The 21,432-nt window shown below is 39.6% G+C and overlaps 1 protein-coding gene across 1 annotated transcript in view; it reads right to left on the bottom strand.

Annotated features, from left to right (window-relative positions):
* zfh1 (Zn finger homeodomain 1) overlaps nt 1-20,417 on the bottom strand; it is a 651,615-nt gene extending 631,198 nt beyond the window's left edge. Inside the window, exon 1 of the mRNA XM_087349799.1 lies at nt 20,354-20,417. Within this exon, the coding sequence (XP_087205925.1) occupies nt 20,354-20,402 (49 nt within the window). The 5' untranslated portion in view covers nt 20,403-20,417. The remainder of the gene's footprint in view (nt 1-20,353) is intronic.
* Between the last annotated feature and the right edge of the window lie 1,015 nt (nt 20,418-21,432).

The raw sequence follows: 21,432 nt of genomic DNA, 5'->3' as shown, positions 1-21,432 counted from the left end.
GTTTAAGTAATAGAAAGGGTGTTCTGATAAATGAAGATGGGAAAATAGTTTTATTAAAACATATTGTAAGACACTGTAATATTTATATGTGCATGGGCTTACATGATTGTCACTGAACGTACAAATAACACGTCGTACGCCTAGAAATGATAAGTTCATAACAAAAAATTTAAATAAAAATATTTATAATATGTCCCTAGCGGGATGCGTGACTTGAATCAGTGAGATTATAAATTTAATCTGTATCAAAAGTATTTAACACAAAAAAATTAAATAGAAAATAACAAAACAACATTTGGAAAATGTGCGCATTCCAAAGAGTACATACATCTTTACGCAGGGTATTCTATTAAAATCTCTGGTCCGCACTGCTACCAACCTGTGCGGAACCTAATCGTCTCATAGAATTCAGGACACAGACTTTATTATTATTTAAGTATCAACATTTATTTCGTTAATTAAATATAAAATACTAAAATACATAAATCTCATTGCCAACCAAACGCAGTTACTCGCCCCATACTTTCACATGCACGGCGCTCGCACACATGATGGCAGCACTGTTAACAAATTCCACTAGTGACACATTGGTACTCTGCCCCGTCTCTTCAAATAGGTACAGAACCGAACTGCATGTCCACCGTTAACGTTATGCAAAGCAGAAAAAGTATGAGCATCGCTTTGCGTGTAACACGTGCCCAAACACGGAGAAATCCGTGTTTTAACCACGATCTCGCCCCGTTCCACAGCTGGTCGGCCATTCGGGAGTCCACGTTACACACCGCACGTCCATGTTCCTATGGTGGATCACGCAAACGGTTCCTTAAATCTGCAACACTGTTAATGACCGAATTTAACCGAGCTTATATTCTAGTCATTTTCGACTAAAAGCACGGTAAAGTCACGCGAGACTCTGCCAGATGATCAAGAATATTTCAACACCTTCAATCAGGTCTCCATGTTGTTGAAATCTTTCAACAAAAATGAGATTTCAAACAAAAAAAACTCTTCATATGAGTTGTAAGCCAAGGAATCAAAAAGAATCACGAGTTCTTACAACAGCGTGAGTTTAGATTGTAATATTCCGGTTGTACATCACGTTTCGAAAGGTTAAACTGCCTCCATCTTCAAGGATGAAGTGTGAAGGGTTAGGTTAAAGATTAATTACATTAAGTTAGGTGGAGGATCACCTGTCAATGAGAACCATTTTTTACACGACATGTTTCAGTTCTAAAAGAACCATCTTCAGGTGTATAAAATTATATAAACTTAAATATAATTTCTTAAAATTGAAGTTTATATATATATATATTTAAGTTTATATAATTTTATACACCTGAAGATGGTTCTTTTAGAACTGAAACATGTCGTGTAAAAAAGTGATGTTCTAATGTAAATCGAACATTTCGATAGAGAATATCATTTAATATATTTTAAATATTTAAATGTTAATTATAGTAATATTTTAATATTTAATAGGAATTTTATTGTGATTAGACCGACAAGATTTAAACAAATATATATTTATCACAATATGACGCAACTTTATCATCTCATAAACATATTATACGATCGCGGTGTTAAAACTAAAAATTCCGCTTGTTTCATAGTGTCAAGCCATGAAGTCACAAAGAATCGATGGGTTATGAAACCCCTAGTATTCCAGACTTCGTCTCTAAACTGAGGTGAGGTAAGGTCCCCGAGGAAACAGTTCCTTGTTTTAAAGATTAGTTTGACCTCAGAGCTTGTCTAAACGTGACGGCGAAAAGAAATATCCCGGAAATCAAACCCGGGCTGTCCAGCTGTCTGAACTATCCAGGAACAGCTGAACAAGGCAGATAAAATTGCCTATAGATGTTAATTACGATGAAATCAAATACGTGAACATACAGTGATGATAACTGAGTGTACGGAGGGCTGTTTGTTTACATGTTAAAAAAATCGTAATAAACATCACTACAAAGCGTCTTGTACACGCAATTTAATAAAACCTCGCCTAAAAATATTTTAAACTCATTTTTAACATACTTCGAACTTAAGCCCTTCTTATCCGTACTAGAAAGCGTAGATTTTTCGTGTTCTTCGTATGGTAATGCCGGTATAACACGAACAACACTTTCTATTTTCCATAAAATGTCTACATAAAAAAAAAACCTGTATCTATTATATTGTTCCAAATACATAACAACTTGTTTGAGAATAGTCAGAGAGGTCACGAGTAGAAATACAGGGAACCATAAAATTGTTTCTCATGTTTCATTCAAAAACCCTCTGTGTTACACTATCATGTTACCTAGAGAAATGGTTACTGGTAACAGGTTGGGTAGGGGATGTTCCCCCCCCCCCCTCAAACACACACACACTTAAAAACATAAATTATTGTAACTCTCACATGTGTGTATATGGGCTCGTCACGTCCTATTTATGTGTAGACCAACACACCCCCACCTCCAACCCGGCTCGTTTACATGACTTCGTTGATTTGCATACAACGGCGTGTTGACAGAAATTAAAACATCACACAAACATGTAGCTGCACTAGAATAAAACATCCAGCAGACGAATAAACTCTGTTTTGTATCCGAATTTTGGCTACCGCAAATTGATATTCTAACGTAACGCAACATAACCTAACCTAATGAAAAACAATAAAAAACAAGTTTGTGTTGTATTTTACCTTACAACATAAAAGGCCTTTTCACAGTACCAAATACTTCTTTTCTCCATTGGCTTCTTATCATGACCAAAAAATAAATAAATAGCAGGATTCTAATAGCCACGGTGGTCTACCGGTTAGAACGCTGGCCTTTGTATTCCTGGGGTCTCGGGTTCGATTCCCGGCGGTGCCCGAATTTATAACTTGTGTTGGGAAAAGGCCGTGGTCTAGGCAACACGGAGTTTTCCTCCGGGGGCTTCCCCGGTTTCTCCGTGGCATCCCAACAATTACTCCATTCACACACAGAAGAAGGCAATGGCAAACCACTTCTGGATCATCTGCCAAGAACGTATATGAACAGGTCCCAGTCCGAGAAAAGGATGGAAGGATCCTGTTCATATGGACCTGTCGTCAGACAGAACACTAAATAATAATAATAATAATAATCTAAGCTTAGATATAGTTTACATATAGCAGCTTTTGAACACGTAGATAAAATGTAAGAATTCAAATTGTGTATAAAATACAAGGATATGGCCTAGTGTCGTCCAACAACAACTCGGTTTTAATAAAAATCAATGGAAAAATGTCGCATATGAAACTCCATGACACAGTCACATAAGTCACGTGACATATTTAAGGTTATTAAAGGCGAAATTTTAAGCAGGTGACATGATAATGTAGGTAGTATATTTGCGTCATATTGTGAATTAGGTTAATATTTTAATATTTTCCGTCAAATCACAATTTTTAATAAGATAATAAAATATAAAATATTTAAAATATCATTTCACGTTCCGCATCGAATGATCGATTTACAAATTGGAACGTCTCTTACGACATGTTTCGGTTATATTTAACCGTCCTCAGGTATAAATTAGATTGGTAAAATTTAAAACTCGAATTAAAATCATTTACAATGTTATGCAGTTTATGATTGTAATTCGAGTTTTAAATTTACCAATCTAATTTATACCTGAGGACGGTTAAATATAACCGAAACATGTCGTAAGAGACGTTCCAATTTGTAAATCGATCATTCGATGCGGAACGTGAAATGATATTTTAAATATTTTATTATCTTATTAAAAATTGTGATTTGACGGAAAATATTAAAATATTAACCTAATTCAAAATATGACGCAAATATACTACCTTATGAACGGTATTTATGTACAAAGCATTTTAATTGCAAACACAGTCTTACCGCGTCTCTTAAATGTAAATGTGATGGACTAGAACATTACGAAACTAACCTGACGTGAGCCATAAAAGGTGAAGACGGAAATACGTGACACACAAGTGAGCTCGCTGGAGTGAGAGATACATTCAGTTGGCTGGAAACTGAATCAAACCATGCACAGAAGATAAAGTTTCGAGAAAATCACTTAAGGACTATCAAGGAAGTTAGACTTCAAAATTCAAGTTTCGTCGGCATGAGTTGTAATACGAAATTGCATGGATTATATCATGGCGGTGAATACAATTACGTCGCCTACTCGTTTTAATTTTTGATTGAATGCTCATGTGCAAACCTTCGCCTACTCATGTAACAGAAGACGACATTTTTAGTCTAATTTAACTACACATGGTTGAAAAGGGTCTTAGACGGAAACAATGCGTTCATGTTTGCAAAGATAGAGCATTATAGGAGGTTGGGAAATTGAGTGGATTTATTAAAGACGTCAAACTAATGCATCAGAATGCAACATCAGAAACCTTATCTTTGATAGTCAAACCTTTTCCGTGGAAAAAAGGTTCCAAACGAATCGAAAACGTTGTAAAAATTTTCAAATTATGAAATAAAAAACCCGCAGAATTTAAGATTCTTGGTGCACTACTTACGCGAAGGTCAGTGGTCATCCGGAGACAGGCGTTTAATTCAAGCACTCAAACGGCGTTCAGGAATTTTGTTAATCAACGTCGACCATTACGTCTAGCTTTCGACAAGTCTGTGTAAAGATGTGTGACTCCCAGGGTTGGCATATCCCACAGGAAATTCCAGAAATAAATAAATAAATAAATAAATGAACTATACATATCATAACCACAAGCGACCATCAAGTTATCTCGGCACGTAAAATAACTCAGTCCTTAACGCAAGTAGAGTTTTGGAGGGGGCGTTGAAAGAAATGTTACGGACTGCCTTCCGACACTGAATGAATTTGAGAATCAAATATGTGACACAGTGGAACATTTTCCAGACATACAAGTTACAATGAAAGAGCATTTACCACGTGTGAGGAATTGATCAAATGGCATTTCAACAGAAACGACGCTCAAACCTGTGACCAAATTTCGGCTGGTCTGAAAGAAATCTCAACACATTTCAAACGCAGATGTGAAGAAGTTACCTTCTTATCGTCCTGATGATGGATGCAGTAAGCACCTACGAAACGTCGGTAAACTACTACCAGGCTACACAAAGCAACAGCCATATTCTGTACCAATCAGCGTTCTTAGCTACAAAACGAAACACCAAAATATGCTTCATGCAAAACACATCTTTCCAAAAATGGATTCGATTCGCGTTTATGCGAACAGGATGTAAATTTAAAACACTCACTAGAAAACAAACGTTTATACTGAAGGGTACTGTAAGAAAATATATCCTGGGTTGTTGCGTCGTGTAGTCTGGTCGATGTTTACCGACGTTTCAGAGGTCATACTGCCTCCATCATCAGGGCGATGAGTATGAAGATTTCTGTCTTCTGGGTTGTTGCGCTGTGTAGTCTGGAAGATGTTAACCAACGTTTCGGAGGTCATACTGCCTCCGTCATCAGAGTATGAAGATTTCTGTCTTCTGGGTTGTTGCGCTGTGTAGTCTGGTCGATGTTAACCAACGTTTCAGAGGTCATACTGCCTCCATCATCAGAGTATGAAGATTTCTGACTTCTGGGTTGTTGCGCTGTGTAGTCTGGTCGATGTTAACCAACGTTTCAGAGGTCATACTGCCTCCATCATCAGGGCGATGAAGATTTCTGTCTTCTGGGTTGTTGCGCTGTATAGTCTGGTAGATGTTTACCGACGTTTCGGAGGTCATACTGCCTCCGTCATCAGGGCGATGAACATTAAAAAGTTTATGTGCGGTGCATGTAACACCGATGAACACCCAACTTCACGACGTAAAGAGAATTTTTCTCTTATACGCTAAGAAATTAAGTACACGTTCCTAAATAACCACACCAGAAATCGAAGGCAGAAATCCAATATAAATCCACAGCCAGCCTTACTTAACGATGAACACATCATCATATTTCAGATCCTACAGCAGGTGAAAGCAAATGTTACACCTGAGTGGTCTCTGGTAAAGAATACACCTACTGGACCTCCCGTCACGTGGCTCGCCACCAACCAAAACTCAGCTGATTGGTTGCTTACAGCACACAAAGTGGTTCCCCATCCTTTGGTCAGGAGGCTCGCCGACACCTGTCGCCGTCCACCAATGGAAGCAGACCTAGTATTCGTCTCCTGAGCCTTCAGGTAAGGAAGATCAGGTACCATGACCTCTTCTGAATCAGAACTGATTTCTCAGAGTTCCTTAAGTCCTGAGTCCTTGGTTACACGCGTCATTTCACAGGACTACAATGTCCTGCGCGTTTACGTTCCTTCCGCGACTATCAGCTTCTCAAGAAGAATCTTATCCTTCGAGTAGAAGAAAATGTTTGATTATATCGGCGCTTTTTTCTGTTTGGCTATCAAGTAACTTTAAAGGAGAATTTGTTCGAACTAAATCCTTCGGCTACTTCCGGGCTAAAGTCGATTCCCCCACAAGACAGTCGCGTATCTCGCAACGAAGGACGCTCAAAAACCGGGGTTTTAATTTCCGTCAAAATTCAAGTTAAATTCAGATTCGGCGATTCGGTAGGGCTCACATATCGGAAGTCAGAGCACAGTGAAAAACGCCCAAGGCCATCGATATTGGAGTTCAAACCCGAAATCATTGCGTATACGTCGAGCAGCTGAAGACCATCTGGGTAATATAATCAGCTGTCAAAACGAACACACGAAAATACTCCTGTGAAGCCGTCAAAAAACCTGAAAATACGATTAATATATGTCCAACAAATTACTTCATACGCTTTTTACATAAATTTTAATTACAAATGTTCAACTGTGACAACGTATCACGCATTTTAACACTGGGTTAATTTTTCGGCGAATCGTAAACACACATTTAACACGTGCTAATACAATTACATTTGTAGACTTATTTGTGAGCGTACTGTACAGTGAGAACACAGTGTACATGACACCGAAACACCGACTGCCATCCACGTTCCGATCTACAAAAGAACACGACGAAAAACATCGCTTAATAAGGATATTTTTATAACAAGCTTATAAATTGATACTAAATCACCTACAAGCAGGCAAAAGCTTACGAAAGCATCTCAACCACAACTGAAGCTACGTTCAAGGAATAAGGATGCGTTTTAACACGGTTTATAAAGCAGAGAAACGGTCATAATTCCTTAAGCAAAGAATGTTTCCTCGCCGAGCGAATATTAAGAAATGAGTTTCTTTGAAGTTTCATAAAAACAACGCCAGCGCTGGCTGAGAGAAGGCGGGATTACAGAAACATCTTCCATGATCGTTAAAACTGAAAAACCGAAGGCCTCATTTAATATTAGGGACCGTGAACAGTTGATGTGGATGCTCGATGGAAACGCTAAAAGCTTCACTGGTACATAAATACTTGCCAGATAACATCAGACTCTCATGTATTCCGAAATACCGAGGGTGTGGTAAAGTCCGCAGAGAAGCTGACTACGACACGAGTGTATCATTTCGCTCACTTCCTCTTGAACTCCAAATTATTACTGTTATGACGCAGATTTCACTTTAAGCTGCGTTAGCTACCAGGTCACCGGATAAAAAATTAGGTGCAGAAGATATTTCTGCACATAACTTAGCAGTTTCCGCGTACGCCTACGACCGCCTCAACTCCACACAAGTAGAAGCCATCATCATGGTTTGACATTGCCTATTGTCGATAATCAATTTAGATAAGTCTTTTTTCTTACGAAGTTCATTTAATTTCCATTTCCTTTAGTTAATATTGGACCTAATATGCTGTTAGTGACTGTCCTACTATTTTACGTTTAGTCAACCGGGTAGCGGCCATCGCAAAACAGTGCCGGAATTAGCGGCCAAATGTAAGCATTCCTTCGCAATGGGAAAGACCCGGGTTCAAATATCGTCCGAAAAGCGGTTATGCCAAAATTTTCAGTTCATTAAACAACCAAAGTTAGAATTCCACGCTCTATAAACTGATCAACGCAACTCAAAGTGTTGTTAAATAACCACAATTGCATCAAGCAGGAAAGTGGCTCGAATGTGATGAACGGATATTACGAGCATTACCAACGACAGAACGAAACAATTTTGTTTACGTGTAAGACTTGAGGTTCTCACAGCGGTGAGTATGAAGATTTCCGTCTTCTGGGTTATTGCGCTGTGTAGTCTGGTCGATGTTTACCAACGTTTCAGAGGTCATACTGCCTCCATCATCAGGGCGATGAGTATGAAGACTTCTGTCTTCTGGGTTATTGCGCTGTGTAGTCTGGTCGATGTTTACCAACGTTTCAGAGGTCATACTGCCTCCGTCATCAGAGTATGAAGATTTCTGTCTTCTGGGTTGTTGCGCCGTGTAGTCTGGTCGATGTTTACCGACGTTTCAGACGTCATTGCTGCCTCCATCATCAGGGCGATAAGTATGAAGATTTCTGTCTTCTGGGTTGTTGCGCTGTGTAGTCTGGTCGATGTTAACCAACGTTTCAGAGGTCATACTGCCTCCGTCATCAGGGCGATGAGTATGAAGATTTCCGTCTTCTGCGTTATTGCGCTGTGTAGTCTGGTCGATGTTTACCAACGTTTCAGAGGTCATACTGCCTCCATCATCAGGGCGATGAGTATGAAGATTTCTGTCTTCTGGGTTGTTGCGCTGTGTAGTCTGGTCGATGTTAACCAACGTTTCAGAGGTCATACTGCCTCCATCATCAGGGCGATGAGTATGAAGATTTCTGTCTTCTGGGTTGTAGCGCCGTGAGGCCTCTGACGATGGAGGCAGCAAGGACCTCAGAAACTTTGGTTAACTATTACCAGACTACACGGCGCTACAACACAGAAGACAGTTATCTTCGACCTTAGACACCATGACAGCCGGGATGACATTACCATTGATAAGAAATAATAAGGAAGTCCCTTGGGATTTCAATGCACTCAAAAAGGCTACACATTTCCTATCTTGCATTTATTAAGTCTACCGAGTTTCATAATTAACCCTGAAACAAGTAACAAATTAACTGACAAAAATATAATTAAAACAACTGCAAAACAAGCTCTTGATACGAAAAATGTTTCCGCGAAATAAATTACATCGCCAGCTTGATTGAATGTTTTCTTCGGATAGCAGAGTCTCACTCGTAGGTCATGTCGTGTGTCACTGTTGCACGCATCGAGCAAGATCTGGTTAGTGTCCGCGCACTCAGCCCGAATTTCTCCGCTGGATCCCCCCCCCCCCCCCAAACCCTCAAAGAATTCCCTTAATCATGACAACTGTGGCGTGATACTGAACATCCACAACCCATGCCAGAAACCAGCAAGTTTAATAAAACAGTCAAGTCTTTCAGCATAAACTTACTAAGTATGAAGAAGGGGTTAACCCTATTCCACTTTCAGAAAGTATCCTTGTATCCTGTATCCTGTATCCTGTATCAATGCATTAACTTGTTCAAATATATGTTTAGGCTGCATTTTCGTAGACCCTCTCTTGTCATTTAGGTTACAGCACGCAGGTAGGCCTTTCATATTCGGTACGTCTTCTTGGATATAGCCGATTTTATAACTTGTGTTGGGCAAGGCCGTGGTCTAGGCAACACGGAGTTTTCCTCCGGAGGCTTCCCCGGTTTCTCCGTGGCATCCCATTCACACACAGAAGAAGGCAATGGCAAACCACTTCTGGATCATCTGCCAAGAACGTATATGAACAGGTCCCAGTCCGAGAAAAGGATGGAAGGATCCTGTTCATATGGACCTGTCGTCAGACAGAACACTAAATAATAATAAGATGAGGTGGTCTAGCGGTTAGAACGCTGGCCTTGTAATCCTGGGGTCTCGGGTTCGATTCCCGGCGGTGCCCGAATTTATAACTTGTGTTGGGCAAGGCCGTGGTCTAGGCAACACGGAGTTTTCCTCCGTGGCATCCCAACAATTACTCCATTCTCACACAGAAGAAGGCAATGGCAAACCACTTCTGGATCATCTGCCAAGAACGTATATGAACAGGTCCCATTCCGAGAAAAGGATGGAAGGATCCTGTTCATATGGACCTGCCGTCAGACAGAACACTAATTAAAAAATACGACTTCTTGGACGGACGATCAGCGTGTCTCGAATTTCAAGTTTAATCTGCGGTTTTCCTTGAACGCAGACCTAGGTTTATCCGCAATTTCAAACTTTGTGCGTCTTCACACGGTTAAAGACACGGAGTGTCTGTACAAAAATATCCATACCAGAGTTTCGTAATTTCCAGTGCAGAGAAGATGTTGGAATCATGGGTTGGAGCAGCGCCTGCACTCGAGAATCGATTTCGATATATCTAAGATCACACAATGTGATTGGCTAGTCAATATAACACACAGAAAGTTACATTACAGGCCCATGTGTTGTATAAGATTCAGTCAGAATAAAATAACTCGGTAAATAAAAATAATTAAGAGATTGGCAGGGCATGCAGAACGCATGGATGAGACCTAACAGTCCAGTCTAAACACTTATCTGTGGGTGGGAAGACAATATCAAAATGTATCTTAAGGAAATACGGAGAGACGGAAAACAATGGCTCAAGACAGAGGTCAGTGGCGGCCTCTTGTGGACAAACGTTGCACTAAAGGAGGGGAATTCCTTGGGTAGATAAGCGACTGCCAGTTTCTCAATAAGAACTGCGTTCTAAGGAGTCAGTTACAACTAGCGCCTACTTCGGACAGCAATGCGATTAGAATATTTGTTTCTTTCCCACGTGTTTTGCCTAAGTCGTCATTTTAATTTTTGGAGAGCTCTGTCAGGAGCCAAGTTCTAAGTCTGAAAGTATGCCAGACGCACTGAGTGAGCTTCGGTGATCCATTGTCACACACAGGAGTCACTGGAGACGGGCCACTCAGAGGAGTTGTAAGATAAATAAAAAAAGAACTTCAAACCTAAAGGAAAATACCGGATGTTGAGTACCAGCTGGAATCGAGATTTATCAATGCCTGCTCTCTGCGATATTAATAAGAGCAGTGAAGCAACAATCTCTCGTCGTTTTTCATGAGAAACAGTTGCACATATTTACTCAGTTAACCCGAGGGCTTTCACAATACGAAGCCAGCAGGTTCATTCATGAACGTCCGTCTCTGTGCAATTGATTGATCAGTTCATTCCTTTGACGGACAGCGGTTAGGCCTGGTACATGAACACCCTTCAACGTTTAATAGTAAGTTCCGCGTATCGGCATAAAACGTATTTGTGTTTCGTTTGATTTTCAGAACAGACGCCGTACATACATTACACATTGCGTTCGAAGATTCTACGAAGTCAGTTTCAAAAGAGGAGACGAAAATGGAAAAGACAGCAAGACGAATTCCCAAAAGTCCCTGATGATGGAGGCAGTATGACCTGTGAAACGTAGGTAAATATCGACCAGACTACACAGCGCAACAACCCAGAAGGCAGAAATCTTCATACTCATCGCCCTGATGATGGAGGCAGTATGACCTCTGAAACGTTGGTTGACATCGACCAGACTACACAACGCAACAATCCAGAAGACAGAAATCTTCATACTCATCGCCCTGATGATGGAGGCAGTATGACCTCTGAAACGTTGGTAAACATCTACCAGACTACACAACGCAACAATCCAGAAGACAGAAATCTTCATACTCATCGCCCTGATGATGGAGGCAGTATGACCTCTGAAACGTTGGTAAGCATCGACCAGACTACACGGCGCAACAACCCAGAAGACAGAAATCTTCATACTCATCGCCCTGATGATGGAGGCAGTATGACCTCTGAAACGTTGTTAAACATCTACCAGACTACACAGCCCAACAACCCAGAAAACAGAAATCTTCATCGCCCTGATGATGGAGGCAGTATGACCTCTGAAACGTTGGTAAACATCTACCAGACTACACAGCGCAACAACCCAGAAGACAGAAATCTTCATACTCTGATGATGGAGGCAGTATGACCTCTGAAACGTTGGTAAACATCTACCAGACTACACAGCGCAACAACCCAGAAGACATAAATCTTCATCGCCCTGATGACGGAGGCAGTATGACCTCTGAAACGTTGGTAAACATCGACCAGACTATACAGCGCAACAACCCAGAAGACAGAAATCTTCATACTCTGATGATGGAGGCAGTATGACCTCTGAAACGTTGGTAAACATCTACCAGACTACACAGCGCAACAACCCAGAAGACATAAATCTTCATCGCCCTGATGACGGAGGCAGTATGACCTCTGAAACGTTGGTAAACATCGACCAGACTATACAGCGCAACAACCCAGAAGACAGAAATCTTCATACTCTGATGATGGAGGCAGTATGACCTCTGAAACGTTGGTAAACATCTACCAGACTACACAGCGCAACAACCCAGAAGACATAAATCTTCATCGCCCTGATGACGGAGGCAGTATGACCTCTGAAACGTTGGTAAACATCGACCAGACTATACAGCGCAACAACTCAGAAGACAGAAATCTTCATACTCTGATGATGGAGGCAGTATGACCTCTGAAACGTTGGTAAACATCTACCAGACTACACAGCGCAACAACCCAGAAGACATAAATCTTCATCGCCCTGATGACGGAGGCAGTATGACCTCTGAAACGTTGGTAAACATCGACCAGACTATACAGCGCAACAACCCAGAAGACAGAAATCTTCATACTCTGATGATGGAGGCAGTATGACCTCTGAAACGTTGGTAAACATCTACCAGACTACACAGCGCAACAACCCAGAAGACATAAATCTTCATCGCCCTGATGACGGAGGCAGTATGACCTCTGAAACGTTGGTAAACATCGACCAGACTATACAGCGCAACAACTCAGAAGACAGAAATCTTCATACTCTGATGATGGAGGCAGTATGACCTCTGAAACGTTGGTAAACATCTACCAGACTACACAGCGCAACAACCCAGAAGACATAAATCTTCATCGCCCTGATGACGGAGGCAGTATGATCTCTGAAACGTTGGTAAACATCGACCAGACTACACAGCGCAACAACCCAGAAGACAGAAATATTCTTGTTTTATTTAATGACGCTTTCATATTAAGCAGCGTCGAATGATGGGATGACAGAGTAAATAATCGGAAAGAATATGGAAGGAAACGGTCGTGCCTCGAAGGACCGAGGACTACCTCGAAAAGCCTGTCAGGATGACTTTTCTCCGAGTAGAGATTTGAACCGTGGCCTCACGAATACGAACCTGAAGTCATAACCACTCGACTGAGATGTCCAGTCACACAATGTCAGCCACTCATTTCGTGTCTAAGGCTGGTCCTTACATCTGGATCACTTTAATTTTCCATTCCCATCTTACAAACTGATCTTCAGAACTGACACATAAATCCCCTTCTTAAATTCAATGTCAATATACTTCCGTGTTAATCGGCACAATATCTGAAACGCATGGAAGATCTCGGCATTTCATTGGACCGACCTGTCAGCTTTACACTCCGGTCGTCTTTTTTTTTTTTTTTTTTAAGTATGCATCCCCAATGTGCAGTTATTAATGTTGTGCTGAATACATCCAACATTTGTATTTAAAGAAATCGCAGTCAAATCAACAGCAAAAGCTACTTGTCACCTTCTTGCTTTCACGTTACGTTTAACGGGCGGTTACAGCGATGCCACAAACGGTAAGAGATTGTGGCTCCACTTCCGCGGTTGTTGATTCTTCAAAGAAAATTAGCCTTCCTGCGAAACTGCCTACTACTCACCCCCCTCCAACCAACACCCCGTTCCAAACTCCCTTCAATTTACCTACACACCCCGGCACTGAACTGGAGCTTTCAACCCCTCAAGAACAACCGAAATCCGCCTGCCAATTAAATTATTCATTTAATCAAATACGTCTCTTGGTTAGGTTGGGTTTTGGGGTGAGGAGGGTTATCCAACTCCCACACAGTGGCTTATCTACGTGTTATGGATATTCAAAGGAAATAATTTCAAACATGGACGTTAACACACAAAAAAATGAGGGTGTAATATCAAAAACAAATGTTCCCTTAGCAGACACAAAACAGCACAGGGAGAGACGCTTAGGCAGAACCAGTTAAAATTGTCGTAAACACATCAAATCACATTCGTGTTTAATTAAAGGTACCAGCACCATAGAAATTTCAGCGTCGTCAGTATTGAATTTGCCTGTTCCTACTTTACAGTCGGTTTGGGGCAAACTTCTTTTGACGTCAATTTTCTGGATAAATATTATGCATTTTGGTTCATAAGCCGGGGTATTCTGAGCTTTCAATAAACTTTCTGACAAGGAACATTTTCTCCTTTGTGGCCACCAAGGAGAGGCATTCCGTAATTGTACCTGAAGACACAGTCAGCCTCGGAAACGTAATTTTCTTCTCGGAAATTGGACAAGGTCTAAAGTGTTCCTCAATGGTACATTACCACGAGTCCTGCAACAGCACGATATTACACTTATGAGTGTTTTCGGGAGATCCAGCGGGAATGTGACCACTCATGGCTACGACAGCAGTCCTTCGGCACGCTGACGTGTGCCCGATTTACAAAGGATTGAGGATCCAGCTCCTGGACACTGACCAAAAATGCCTCTGACAGCTTCCATGCCACACACAAAAATATTTACCTGAACGAGTCCTGCAAATTTAACCCTGATTTCTGCGGGCAACATCTACAGAATACACACTTAAGTAAGCTTTAACCTGGGCATCAAGACTACTAAGAATGTCTTCACTTATGTATCTGAACATCATTACTTCCTTTACTAACGCAACATACAGTGGCTTTTGGTAGGAATATTAAGTCGGACATTTACCATGTATGAGGTATAATTGAGATATAACACGTTTCAAGTGGCTAGTGGTCATTATATTGACCACTTTAAATTTTTCTTAGTAAGAAATGAAACAAATCTTTCGAAGAATACACTAAGACTAATTAGACTAGACTCTAATCACTAGACCACGGGCTAACATATATCGTGCATTTCATCATGAACGTATTAGGTACTAGAAAAACATACACTTAAAATTCCGGGAACTCAAAACTGATATGAGAGCAATATTAATAATTTGTCCCTCTGATTACAATAGGGAATTTCCCTACTTTTCAAGCATTAAATAGTGAATCGGGCAATCCGCCGCGTTAACTGGTTATCGTAGTAAACCGACTTCCGAGGTATCCAGTCACATCAGAACCCTGATGACGGGGACAGAGTTGGTTCCCGCAACGTCGGTTTACTACGGTAAATAGTTGGAGCGGCTGATTTCCAGATAATATTTTATTGATTGTACTCGCCGCGAAAGTCTCAAATCATATATTAAATAGTCGTACCTACAATTAGATACAAAGGGGAATAATTCTATTGTCCCGTGAATAACAAACACTGAGAAACATCAGTTTATCTGTTGCAGGGACCTGATTTTCTCTTTGTAAAACCCCTCCATCCCCTGGGACATTCAGTATAAATCCCTACATTACAGGTGCAGCCCGTGGCTAAGGTAGGCATCACCAAGAACACTTCAAAATGAAAGGGCAATCACTTTAACGCGAGGATCAAGATGCATTATTGAAGACGCTGAGGGAGGATGGAGTCTTCGCTCGGATTTTAAAGGGAGAAAAGATGAGACAAGCCAACAAACACCAAGCCCTCCCGCCCGTGTGAGGGGTAATTCAGAGACAAGGGAACGCGAATTGCGGATAAAATATTAATTCCGATTGGGGGGGGGGGGAGAGGAAGGGGGGGGGGGATACACCTAAAGAGAACAGAAAAGTTAATCTAAACTTTCTAATAGCACCTAAAAACTTCGTCGTTATTTTTAATGTAGCGTTCCTCAGAAAGAAATCTTATCTATTATAAGATAGCAGGCATTTAAAATTCACAAGTAATTACTAGGTAACTGTAAATTTTCGAGTTATAATTATTCAAATGCTACCAGATGCGATCATAAAAAAGTAGCATGTCAAGGGCTCAGAATGGGGTGGCTTATGAAATGTTAATTCTAATGGTGTGGAGAAACATAACAGTTTTGAAATGGTAGAAGATTAAAAATGTCTTAACTACTCTTCATTGCACAGGGCATCGGTGTGAGGTCGAGAAAATTTTGGCAATTGAGTGTATAATCTACGTCATACTTCTTCTTCTTAAGTCATTTTAACGCCATGAGAACCTTACATCTCAACTATCTGCAAAAGACCAGGAATCGGCTAGAACAAAGCCCGTTCCTGACGTCGCCTTCTCTCCGAAACTGAATTTAAAACTCAATTTTAAGTGTCTAGACCAGTGGTATTCAAACTTTTTTTGTTCGCGTACCCCCAGATATAATTTCTCTTTAACTTTGTACCCCCAAAGTTGTTGGTGTATAATTCAAGTTATACAAAGTATATAATCTACATCTAAAATAAATTAAATACATTACATTACTGATTATTCAGTGTTTATCGTAAAATAATATATTTTTTTAAAATTTCACGTACCCCCTAAGATGTCTTCGCGTACCCCCAGATATAATTTCTCTTCAACTTTGTACCCCCAAAGTTGTTGGTGTGTAATTAAAGTTATACAAAGTATATAATCTACATCTAAAATAAATTAAATAAATTACATTACTGATTATTCAATGTTTATCATAAAATAATATATTTTTTTTAAATTTCACGTACCCCCTAAGATGTCTTCGCGTACCCCCAGATATAATTTCTCTTCAAATTTGTATCCCCAAAGTTGTTGGTGTATAATTCAAGTTATACATAGTATATAATCTACATCTAAAATAAATTAAATAAATTACATGACTGATTATTCAATATTTATCATAAAATAATATTTTTTTAAATTTCACGTACCCCCTAAGATGTCTTCGCGTACCCCCAGATATAATTTCTCTTCAACTTTGTACCCCCAAAGTTGTTGGTGTATAATTAAAGTTATACAAAGTATATAATCTACATCTAAAATAAATTAAATAAATTACATTACTGATTATTCAATGTTTATCATAAAATAATATTTTTTTTTTAAATTTCACGTACCCCCTAAGATGTCTTCGCGTACCCCCAGATATAATTTCTCTTCAAATTTGTATCCCCAAAGTTGTTGGTGTATAATTCAAGTTATACATAGTATATAATCTACATCTAAAATAAATTAAATAAATTACATTACTGATTATTCAATATTTATCATAAAATAATATTTTTTTAAATTTCACGTACCCCCTAAGATGTCTTCGCGTACCCCCAGATATCATTTCTCTTCAACTTTGTACCCCCAAAGTTGTTGGTGTATAATTCAAGTTATACATAGTATATAATCTACATCTAAAATAAATTAAATAAATTACATTACTGATTATTCAATGTTTATCATAAAATAATATATTTTTTTTAAATTTCACGTACCCCCTACGATGTCTTCGCGTACCCCCAGATATAATTTCTCTTCAACTTTGTACCCCCAAAGTTGTTGGTGTGTAATTAAAGTTATACAAAGTATATAATCTACATCTAAAATAAATTAAATAAATTACATTACTGATTATTCAATGTTTATCATAAAATAATATATTTTTTTTAAATTTCACGTAACCCCTAAGATGTCTTCGCGTACCCCAGGTTGAATACCACTGGTCTAGACGAATTCAACACTAGTGTTTCAGTGAAGCTGCAACATCTGTGAACTCATTTAAATCCATATCTTTCCTAGATCTAAATCTTTCTAGATGAACTACTTTCTCCGTCACGTGTGCAAGTTACGAAAGAAAGTTTGTTTGCACTGTAACAGCGTCCATGTTGGCTTACTTCTCTCACGATCAACATAAGTCTTAACCTTTGGCAGCAAACTCTAAATATAGAGTTTTAATCACTTTTAACACCGCAAGAAACAATAAACTTATAGAAAAATTTCCAAGTCAAGAATTCTCAAAACTACGATATAAAATCGGAATAAATAGTGAGAAGTATAACACTAACATAAATAATAAACATATATGACCAAGATAATTTAATCTCTACACCAAATACAACGAAAGAAATCACGAGGAGGAGACATTTGTTTCAAATTCCGAAGTAAGATATTAGAATCTCCATCTCAAGTTGTATCACGACTACAAACAAGACAAATTCTGCTGATTCTATCGATTTTCCAAAACTAACTACATTTTGCCTCACATTATGTCGTTAGCTTAAAAGCACTCCTTTTCCAGACTTCCATGTTCTGTCCAAATTACACATCCAATACAACAAACAGTTTCACGTTATTGGTGTTTCAAACGCGGGGAATATTCCACGTTGTACGAAGCGTGACCAGTTTGAATTGCCATGCGGTGCGCGCGCATGCGCAAGACAGCCGTTTTGATAACATAAGTTTCAATCGTAGCCCGAAGAGAGCGGACGAAGTCACGCGATGAGAGACCCCGAGATGTATGCAAGGTGGACGAACACGTTCCAATGCATAGAGTGAAAGGTGTTCTGACCGATGCGGGGTGGGGGAGGGGGGAATCTCTACATTTTCCCACGGTCTGTCTCAAGACACTCGACATCAAGGAAGTGAATCAGAGATCGCTGTACTTTCTGCGAAAATTCTTTCCCACTGCATACATTCATATTCTCACAAAACTACGGCTACTATAATATGTTTGCTATTATTAACCAACAAATAACATTGCCTACATCACTTTTAGTTACGTTTGTTTACAGCTTATCTTTATGCCTAACTTGTTATTCCTCGATAAAATGGTTCATTACTTATCGTGATAAAGCTGAAGACAATATGCGCCCTGCCGCCATGTTGTTATTTAACATCTCACTCACTCTACGACGCAGGAAAGTTTTTAAAAAGCCAATTGTATACTCGGTTTGTCAAAGAATGGCCGACTTTCTATATAGAACCCAAAGGTTCATCCCCGTATTCACAAAATCCCGCCACCGGACTCTATCCTGAGCCAGCTGCATCCAGTTTTGGACCGAATGACAGATAGCAAGCAACATAGCACGTTTGTGTTCCTTCCCGCTGATCGTAGTACCGTCTTTAAGCGTTCTTTGCAGAAGTGCATTGTGGATCGTGTGTGTCTTTCTGTCTGTCCGTCGATTCAACTCGATAACCACTGGATGGATTTGGATTAAATTTTATGTGGAGGTTGTGTTATTCTGCACGACCTCAAAATCGTATTTTTGAATATCCTACGACCGGTGATAACAAATTTACCTACGATGAAAGTCGGGAGGTAGACACTTAGGTGCTACCATCTGGTGTCCAAAGTGGGAACTATAGCATGAGGCGGATTTAATACGTCTAAATCAGTGGTATTCAACCGGGGGTACGCGAAGACATCTTAGGGGGTACGTGAAATTTAAAAAAACATATTATTTTATGATAAACACTGAATAATCAGTAATGTAATTTATTTAATTTATTTTAGATGTAGATTATATACTATGTATAACTTGAATTATACACCAACAACTTTGGGGTACAAAGTTGAAGAGAAATTATATCTGGAGGTACGCTAACAAAAAAGGTTGAATACCATATTATGTCTGTTCTGATATGGAATACACATTCTGAGGTAGATCGATTATTTGTTTTGTTGTTATTGTTCATACTTCATATTTCTAGTATTACAAGGTATTAGCAGTGAAGTTTGTATCAAATTAGAAGCAGCACGACTTTTCTCGGTCTACTAATGTACTCCCATGCATACGTCATAGATAAGTGACTCTCTCGTACGGTAAGTACGGGGCCGAAAATGTACCACGTGAGGAAACACAATTTTTATTTAATTAAATTAAATCAAAACAGCAAACACGCGCACAGAAATCAATACGTACAGCCCGAATTTAAAAAAAAACCAGTTACGAACGTCTCACCTACTCCCCAGTTAGGAGCATCGACGCTGGAACTCACCGCTCAGGCACGTCAGAACGTACAGAGAAGAAACCGGAACGTGTTGACAAATCTTAGTAAAATTCCCCAGTGTAATAAAACTTAACAAACTTCCGCTCAACCATCAAAAATTTGTTACATGCGTACAGACAGACACAAAACGAGAAACAAATAAAGAAAACGTTGCAAAGGACAGGCGATAAAAAGGCAGAGAAGGGAATAAAGACTAAAAGATAAACGTTCAGAAATATAAAGTGACAAGGGAATGAATAAACATAATTATAATGCCACCTGGCTTACATCTCACACCGAAGTATGATGATGGAGCACGTGGGGCTTTCGGCGCGGTTGAACTGAACACTAGCGCCACACAGCGGCAGTTGTCAAAACCATGTCTAAGTCAACATGGACAGATGTGATGCATTCATGTTTGTATTATTCTCCGGTGATCTTGTTTCACAATACGTAGCAACCAAAAATTAAAATAAAAGTGTACCCAAATTTATTTAGCTGTATTTTTACCGAAACCACGTCGTCTTACCTTTCCGAGGTCTTCGTCTTACCAGAAACTGTTTCCGCCGGCTCGCCATTTTCCTGAACAATTACGACATATTCGGCTTAACTTGACAGAATCAAATGAGAACATCCACACGGACTTTCGACTCACTGGAACTCACGACCCGTTACGTGTCACGCCGCTACAGGACTGATGAATTGGTGGGACCCCCTTATCCACTGAGGGGGGGAGGATTCGACACGTCGGGAACTGGGTCTCGGGGTGGGTGGGGTGGGGGGGTCACGTTGGTGTCTTCGATCACTGACGGTGGGTTATATGGCCGGGGCGGGGGGGGGGGGGGGTGCATCGGACCACGTTCCCAGGTTGCCACATGTACCCAATTCGGTAGAGTGTTGTAAAGCAATAGGATATTTGTGAACACAAGATACTTGAAATCACACGCGCATTCTGGAAATTTACGCAACAACTTCTGGTTCAAAGGTACTGGACCCACAACAAACAGGCACATTCACTATTACGGGTAAATAATACTACCATTCACCAAAGAATCTTCGAGACTTGTGAAGATTAAATAAACCATAAAATTATATAACTTCTGTCATCTTAAGGGACTTGCAAAGACTGAGGCCGAGGACACGTCTTCAAAGGCGAGAGACAGTTTTCACAAATATTATCTTAATCTTAGGGAAAATGGTTCAGTGAAATATATTTGTCTAGAAAAGTGGTATTCAACCTTTTTTTGTTCGCGTACCCCCAGATATAATTTCTCTTCAACTTTGTACCCCCAAAGTTGTTGGTGTATAATTTAAGTTATACAAAGTATATAATCTACATCTAAAATAAATTAAATAAATTACATTACTGATTATTCAGTGTTTATCATAAAATAATATATATATTTTTTTTAAATTTCACGTACCCCCTAAGATGTCTTCGCGTACCCCCAGATATAATTTCTCTTCAACTTTGTACCCCCAAAGTTGTTGGTGTATAATTTAAGTTATACAAAGTATATAATCTACATCTAAAATAAATTAAATAAATTACATTACTGATTTTTCAGTGTTTATCATAAAATAATATATTTTTTTTAAATTTCACGT

The sequence above is a fragment of the Zootermopsis nevadensis genome, unplaced genomic scaffold, assembly GCF_977971745.1.
Source record: "Zootermopsis nevadensis isolate Lab colony 2312 unplaced genomic scaffold, Znev_1.0 Znev_ptg000001l, whole genome shotgun sequence".
NCBI lineage: Eukaryota > Metazoa > Arthropoda > Insecta > Blattodea > Termopsidae > Zootermopsis > Zootermopsis nevadensis.
Note: the sequence above shows the minus strand (reverse complement) of the source record. Positions and strands in the feature narration are given on the sequence as shown.